This window comes from Peromyscus californicus, unplaced genomic scaffold, assembly GCF_007827085.1.
Source record: "Peromyscus californicus insignis strain IS unplaced genomic scaffold, ASM782708v3 Scaffold_11__1_contigs__length_118956290, whole genome shotgun sequence".
Lineage (NCBI taxonomy): Eukaryota > Metazoa > Chordata > Mammalia > Rodentia > Cricetidae > Peromyscus > Peromyscus californicus.
Window position 1 is genome coordinate 31434331 of NW_026294402.1, and position 7820 is coordinate 31442150.

The window sequence follows — 7820 nt, forward strand, 5'->3', positions numbered from 1 at the left end:
AGGCGGAAAATTCAAGCAGAGATACAGGAAGAAGAGGGTAGAGTCAGGGAGGAACCAGCAAGATGCCCAAGAAGCAAGATGTGAAAGTACCAGTCAGCCACTGGCCGCAGGGCGATACATAAATAGAAATGGGTTAATTTAAGATGTAAGAACTAGCTAATAATAAGCCTGAGCCATAAGTCAAACAGTTTGTAATTAATATTACACCTCTGAATGATTATTTTTAAACTGCTGAGGGACCAAGCAGGACAAAGAAAGGGCTCTAGCTACACTTACCAGTATGAAATGGGGCTGGTGAGGGAAGGAGTCAGGACCTAAAACACCTCTGGATGTCTAAGTTGAAACTTCAAAGTGAATTCTTCATCATGATGTGTCTTCCCTTATACACAGTATGCCTAGATACTCAGAGGTTTGGTTCTAAAGCACCAGGCTGCTAGGCATAGGGAAAACTGTCCAAGGTGGAGGAGGCTAGGGAAAACCAATCTGAAGGACATTGACATTGGTGCTATGAAGTCAACCTTAAGAGTCATCAGGAAAGGGAGAGGTAAGGGATGTCCTAGAGATTCTGATAACTACCAAAGAGCAGTGCTGACAATTTTAAACTGGTGGATATAGTACTAACAGCACCTTCCGCTAATTTCTAGTTTCTCTTAATAAAAGTAGCCTATTCCCCATGAAGTAATGGAGCTATTGATATCTTCTCTCTCACCTTTCTTTCTCTAAAGGGGTCCAGTCTGAAGCTCAAACATCCTAATTTACACTTCCAACTCAAGGGAGGTAGGGCATGTTAAGCCTAAATGACTGTTCAGCTCAACTCTCCATAGCTCATTACTTCCATAGAGTTAGAACAAAGACAAATGATGAGATAGAACATGCTTCCTTGGTTTACCTTAGAAATGGTTTGACCCCAGAATGACCATTTTCTTCAGATGATCCAGGTATAAACTAGCCTATGTAGGAGTTCTCCGGAGATTCTCCTCTATGAAGCAGAGGACAATCCAGAAAAGCTAAGTCATCCATTCTTCACTCAGCAAATGTACTATTATGTAACAAGCATGCTGCCAGGTACTAGGACTACAATGTTGAAGGAGACAGACAGATCCCTACTTTCAGAGGGCTTAAAGTCCAGTGGGGGAAAGAAAATTATAACAGAAATAGACACACCTACTTTTAGGTCCAGCATTCAGTGGTACCTGGAACAAAGCGACTCCAAAACGTGGGACAGGGAAGGGCATGAGAGAGTGAACAGAGGATCTCTGCCACCCTGAGTTGTAATTTTACAGCAAATAGATGTCTCACCACATCCCTTCAGCTTGACTAGTTCCTGGATAAAGTCACAGGTCAAGGTACCACTCTCAATGATCCCTTGATCATTACACTCTTCTGTATAAACTCATGTTACCATTTGAGTTGGCCACATAATGCCTATAAAACATGCCTTTACAAGTACATATGAAAAAGACTATTCTCAGAAGTATATTGTATTACACAACATTTAAAAAGGAGAGTTGGGGCATGTAGATTTTAGAAGCTGGAAATCATTATTGTCCCTAAATTGAAGTAGGAAGGGAGAAAACATGTTACTATGGCCTAGTCAAAGTTGGGGTCACAGAAGAAAAGATCCCCAAGACCTCTAAGGTATAAAGACTCAGCCTGTGACAACTTCTGTCCTCCAATCTTATAACTAACCTCAGTCTGAAGTCAAACCCACCGGTACTCACTAATCTCAGCAGAGATCAGTCTTCCAGAATACAGACCAGAGCCATGAAATGCTTACTTAGACAGCCAAACAGAAACTGACCAGGTCACTACAGTTCACTGTTGACAACCTTCTAAAAGTGCTACCTTTTAAACTTTACTAAGAGACCATGTGTATTCTGGTAATATTTGTTTGTTTTTAAGCTATCCCTAACACTATCCTCCACACAGAAAATACTCATTACCCTTCACTAGTGGCATCACCATGGGTTACAGGCCAGCCTGCCTGAATAGGACATAAGACTAACAACCCATTGTGAGGACACGAGTTGTTGTTTCTCAAGTTCTAGAATTCTCAAAGGTTCTGATTCAACACTGTGAGTGTCTGTTCAGTTTCTTCTCAGCTCTTGAGTGTGCCACACTAGAGATCTCTCTTTTCCTAAATCAAAATGAAGGAATTAATCTTCCTGAGTCTTTATCTACTTGTATCTGCCAGAGGTAAGTGTTCTCTTTAAACACAAACCCTGGGTGGATACCAAAGGGAGGCTTCTTTTGAGGTATTTCTGACCCCTTCAAGAAAGACCAGTCTTAGTTCCCCAGACCAACCTGCCTTGGAATCAGGAGTTAACTGAGTAAGAGCAATTCTGAGCACTCCTATACCAACTGATCTCTCTTGGTTATGGATGTACAGATAAAAGAGCGCACTGGCCTAATGTGCTCCTACTTCTTCAACATTTGTGACTGGTGAGGTAACACTTTACCAATACAACTCAAATCCCATCTGGTAATTTTTGTAGATTAATTTTATGCTATCATCTTCTAAAGTTCGCCCTACCCAAAAATTAAAGTTTTCTACTGTTGAGTGAAACACTGAGTCCTATCACCAGCACTACAAACGGACCTAACCTCAATTTAGGATGAACTCACTCAGCATTGAAAGCTACTGGTGTCAGCCAGTAGCGGCACCTGTAACTTCAGCACTTGAGAAGCAGAATCCAGAGAATCTCTGCAGTTTGAAGACAGCCAGGATCTCACCCAGACACTGTTGTGGGGGGAAAGGACTATTTGCCTTCTCTCTCCCTCCCTATTTCTAGTCTTCGTGCCTTTCACCCCCAGAGGAACTGGAGGAAGGGTTGGTGGCTGACTTCTGATGACATGAGGGAGGGTTCTTTGATTTCTGATTCTGGTTTGTTGGGTTGGGACATTCATTTCCCTTCATATGCTTTTCGTGCTTAGGTGAGCGGATCCCACATGTACTTCCTGTGTCTTTAAGTCTCAGAAGTGATCTCCAAACTTTTATGTAAATACTTTTGTCTTTCCTGGTCTGCTGGAGTAGTTAGATGACTTCCCCCAGCATCTAAACTATCTTTGTGTCTCACCTAGACGTGCCGGGAAACCGAGCCGTCCCACTTGTCTGGCTCCACAGGAAGTCAGTCTTGATCCCGCCCTTTCATCTTCACCATTCTATTTCTTCTTCATCCTAGGAGCACCACCAGGTCAGCCTGATGAGCTTCTGAACTCTGTAGACCACCAAGCTTCTGTTCAGCAACTTTCGAGTGAGTACTTCTCACTCGCAAACCCTTCGGATGTCGAGGCTTTGTATGAAACTCCTTCAAGTGAGAAAGGTCTGACTGATCATAGTTCAAGTGAACATGAATCAAGTGAGCATGCTGCAAGCGAACACGTTTCAGGTGAGCACACTTCAGAAGAACACTCTTCAGAACACAGCACAGGTGAGCATATCACAGGAGAGCACATTACGGGAGAGCACACTTCGGGTGAGCACACTTCAGTAGACCACACTTCAAGCGATCACACTTCAGGCGAACCTGCAGACCAGTCAAGTGAACAGACTTCAGAAGTGGCTTCCACTGAACAAGTTTCAGGTGAAAAGGCTGAGGAGTCGGGCGAACAGACTTCTGAGGTAACTTCAAGTGACAAAAACGAACAACTTATAAGTACGCCATTTCCAAGCACATCTGCAGGTAAGTCACAATGGAAGGGTATTAGTCTTTGACTAGAGGTTGAGGCCAACCTGGGCTACAGAGTTCAATGAAAGCCTAGGCAACTGAGCAATACTCTGTCCCCATAGGGAAGAGGAGAGAGATGGACAGAGAAAGGGAAGGAAAGAGGAAGAGAGATGAGAGGTGGAACACGTTAGGAACTCAATTTTAGAGAAGCAATGTAAAAGAATCATTAATATTTCACAAATGGCTCTGCCGAAGAGTCTGCTTCTTCACAGTATCAGGAAGCATTTTCCAGGTTCCATGTGGCCCTAAATTTAACACAATTTGGAGAACCCTCTTTTAAGAAAAATACCACCAATATAAAATGCTACTAGACTCTCCAACTCCACTGTTCCTAAGAACTTATGAAGGATCAGCAAGATGGCCAGTGGTGGCATCTATGGTCAAGCTTGACAACCTGAATTCAAGAGCCAAGGCCCACGTTCTGGAAGAAGGGAACTGACTCCCAATTGTCCTCTGACCTCCATACATGCCCCATTCACAGTAGAAAAATAAGAAAAATCTAAAGTTTGATGTCTCAAATTACTATCAGACACAAGTATTTCATTTCACCCAATCAACGTTAATTATTCTAAATTTTTAGATGAGTAACGTAAGGTGAAACTATTATCCCGATGTCAGTCACATTTCTAGAAAGTAGTAAATTAAACTTAGGTCTGCTTAAAGCTCCTGCTTTGTCTTCGCTCTGCTTCTTTATGTTTTTTGCTAGGGGCTTAGCATAGAGACAGCATAAGGATGCAGAAGCGGTAGGATCAGAATGTTGTCACTGATCTTCAAGCTAATCTGAAAACAGAAACTGTGCCTGGTGTGGTTCTTGTCTTATTTCAGTACTTGGGTAGCTGAGGCAGGAAGATTGGTTTGACTTTGAGGTCAGACTGGGCTAAATAACCAAACCCTGTCTCTCTCTCTCTCTCTCTCTCTCTCTCTCACACACACACACACACACACACACACACACACACACACAAGGAAGGAAGCAAAGAGGGAGGGGGGAAGGGAAGGAGGAAGGGAGAGAAAAATGCACTCTTTACAGGGCTGGCAACATTCTAGCATTCTAGTATTGCTGACTTATTAGTTAAATTGGCCCCATGTGTGTTTGTCTTGGGGCGTGAGAGTATGACAGAGGCTCAGTTACTTAGCAGTTTTCTCTTGTGAAGTAAAACATGACAGAAGGGCATTTACTCATAAATTCAAGAAGCCAATGAGATAGACTAGAATAAAAGTCACTCATAAATTTAGTATTCATCAGTAATAGAGGTTACAAAGAAGTAAAAGTACTTCTGATTTAGAAGAGAACACGGTAGTCCACACTTGTAATCCCATCACTGGGCAATTAAGCAAGACCTTGTCTCCAATAACCAAAAGGAGGGGAAAAATTAAGAGGGGGAGGAGAGGGACTGGGGTTGTAGCTCAAAGGCAGAGCATTTGCCTAAGGCCCTGGAGGTTCGATCCCCAATACTGCCTAGAGAACTAAGAAATGTGTTAACTTTTTGCATCTCTCACTCCTCATATGTGTGACTCAACTAAGTCGTCTGTCCGGAAATTTCATCAGGCTTTTCTTTCAAATTTCAGGCATAGCAATAAATTGCCACGCATGTGCTTATATGAATGATGATGGAAAATGTCTTCGTGGTGAAGGAGTATGCACCACTCAAAATTCCCAGCAGTGCATGTTAAAGAAGATCTTTGAAGGTAGGAGGAACTACCTGGGATAAACTTGCCAGAGAGCACATTCAACCATCTTTCAAATAAAAATGGTAGCATACTGGGGGAAGACGGGGAGGGATCAATGAACTTGGGGAGTCAGAAGAAGTTCATTCCTTCAAAGACTGAACAGAATTCTAGGTACTAACAGGCCTAAGGCTCTTAAGGGAGGAAGAAGAAAAAAGAAAAGAAATTGAAAAGAGGCTTTCTTCAGAATAAAGAAACCTTTAAGTTGTTCATTGAGCTACTTATATAATGGCTCTACTCAGAACTGTCCAGTTTGTTCATGACTGTATCTTCCTAGGACACAGCACAATGTATAAGAAATGGTAGGCATTTAGTAGACACTGAATAAACTATCCAACAACTGTCTACAGACCTATGTGCAGAGGGTAACAAAACTGAGTGCACATTCTCACACCTCTCAACCCTTACAACACTTGGCATCCATCTCCAAAACAAGGGATTTTGGCTACTTCCATTCCATTAACCATACTGCCTGGCTCTGGTTTGTCCAACTCCTTGAGAGAAATATCCTCCCTCTATTTCTATAATCATACATTTAACCATCACTGAATAAACATCAACCACTCATACCACGAGCCTTTGAGAAAGATGCATCAAATACAATGTGTACAAAAAGACTGTGGTCTAACATAATATTAGAGAAAAGTGGCGAGGTGATCCGTGTCTTTTCTCCATATTTGGGAGGCTAAGGTAGGAGTATTAAGCTCAGCACACCAGCCTGGGCAACAGCAAAACCATGTCTAAGGAAAAGAAAGAGGGCAAAGCACACAGAGTGCTGGAAGGGAAAGAGAAGCAGGCGAAAGGAGAGGGTCTTCAGAAAGAACACGGAAAATCCAGTAGTACCCAGTCTGGGCTACACATTAGAATCACCCAAGCAGCTTTTTAAAATCCTAATGCTCCAAACCTGCAAGCTGGCTCAGTGAGTAAAGGTGCTTGCCCACCAAGCCTAATGACCTGACTTGTACCACAGCAACCAACATGGCAGGAGAGGACCAACTCTTACAAGTTGTCCTCTGACCTTCCTACACACATGACCACACACATACGCACACAAAATAATGTTAAAAATACCAAATAAAATAAAAATTCTCATGTTCATCTTGTAGCAATGAAATACCAGAAATGAAGAGAACTACTGATTCAGTCATTCTGCAGAGACATTCCAAAAACAAACACCAAAGCCAAATCAGGAATTTAAGATATAGACAGGAAACACAGCAAAGTTCTTTTGGGTTTGGCAAGTAGAGTAGAAGAAAATACATTAAGAAATGTTGATTGGTCAAAGCAAAATCATCCAAGACTCTCAAAGGCTGAGTAAGGTTAATCAGGAAAGCAAATAGGTACAGGGAGGATGGTAGAGTTCCATTTGAGACAGGTAAATTTTAGTTGTATTATCTGCATGGAAATGATCACGTAAGTAGAAAGGGGAATTGACTTGGGTCAGTAGAGATAAGTGAACTCAGAGAAATAGAAGACAGAAAATTAGGGGAAACCTTAACAGAAGAGTGTCAAGAAAGGGGTAAACAGTATCAAGTTCATGCAGAAATGGTAGGAGGGGAGGCATGGAAAATGGCTATGGAATTGATTAATAGAATTGTTCTAGTGCATCTTTGAGAGAAAAGTTTAAATTCTTAGTACCTGGGGTTCAGATGTGAATGAGAAGTTAAAGCGACTAGCCAGCTAGCTAAGGTTTGTAGGGAAGGCTAATGGCGGGAGAGTAGCATGGTCAAGAGAAAAAATAATGAGCTTGGTGAACTTGACCATTAGAGGGAGAGAATGAAGAAATAAAAAAGAGGAACGGGCAGCTGGGAAAGAGAGAAGACAAAAGGAAGGGGACAGGAAAATATACACAAAGAAGTCCTGGTCATCCCTGCATGGGAACACTGGGAACCATGGATAAAGGATAAGGTTGAGAGAAACAGTTTTCTGTTAATGCCAGTCCGATTCTTCCCCTTCCAGGTGGAAAACTCCAGTTCATGGTTCAAGGGTGTGAGAACATGTGTCCATCTATGAACCTCTTCTCTCATGGAACAAGAATGCAAATTATGTGCTGTCGGAACGAACCTCTCTGCAACAAGACCTAGAAGCCTATGCCCCCACTTCTTGCTCTGACTCAGGCAGCTTCGCCACTCTACATGGTTCAATTTATAGTCATGTTCATCTAATCACATCTGTCTCCACCTGATCAGACAAGAAGCTGGACTCTTATCTTTATTAAAAAACCCCATCGCCTATGTCCTCTGCCTTCCTTGCTCCTCTCCTTCCCCAGATTTTCTTTTTTGCAATGAATTCCTATTATTAAAGAACACAGGCTACAGTCAGATTGTTTTTCATCAGTCTAGTTGCAGACTTGTTTCTTTCCAT

At 42.2% G+C, this 7820-nt stretch overlaps 1 protein-coding gene across 1 annotated transcript; it reads left to right on the plus strand.

The window, feature by feature from the left end:
- The first annotated feature begins 2147 nt into the window (after positions 1 to 2147).
- On the plus strand, positions 2148 to 7540 carry LOC128102572 (acrosomal protein SP-10-like). The gene is made up of 4 exons (XM_052726453.1): positions 2148 to 2196; positions 3183 to 3683; positions 5298 to 5417; positions 7416 to 7540. The coding sequence occupies exons 1-4, from the start codon at positions 2148 to 2150 to the stop codon at positions 7538 to 7540; spliced, it is 795 nt and encodes a 264-aa protein (XP_052582413.1).
- The last annotated feature ends 280 nt before the right edge of the window (positions 7541 to 7820 follow it).

What these genes read in the sequence shown, in the direction of transcription:
- LOC128102572 (XM_052726453.1), top strand. Translation starts at nt 2,148, where the DNA reads ATGAAGGAATTAATCTTCCTGAGTCTTTATCTACTTGTATCTGCCAGA. An exon ending in TCTACTTGTATCTGCCAGAG is followed by an intron (nt 2,197 to 3,182) that starts GTAAGTGTTCTC and finishes TCTTCATCCTAG; the next exon opens with GAGCACCACCAGGTCAGCCT. An exon ending in ATTTCCAAGCACATCTGCAG is followed by an intron (nt 3,684 to 5,297) that starts GTAAGTCACAAT and finishes TTCAAATTTCAG; the next exon opens with GCATAGCAATAAATTGCCAC.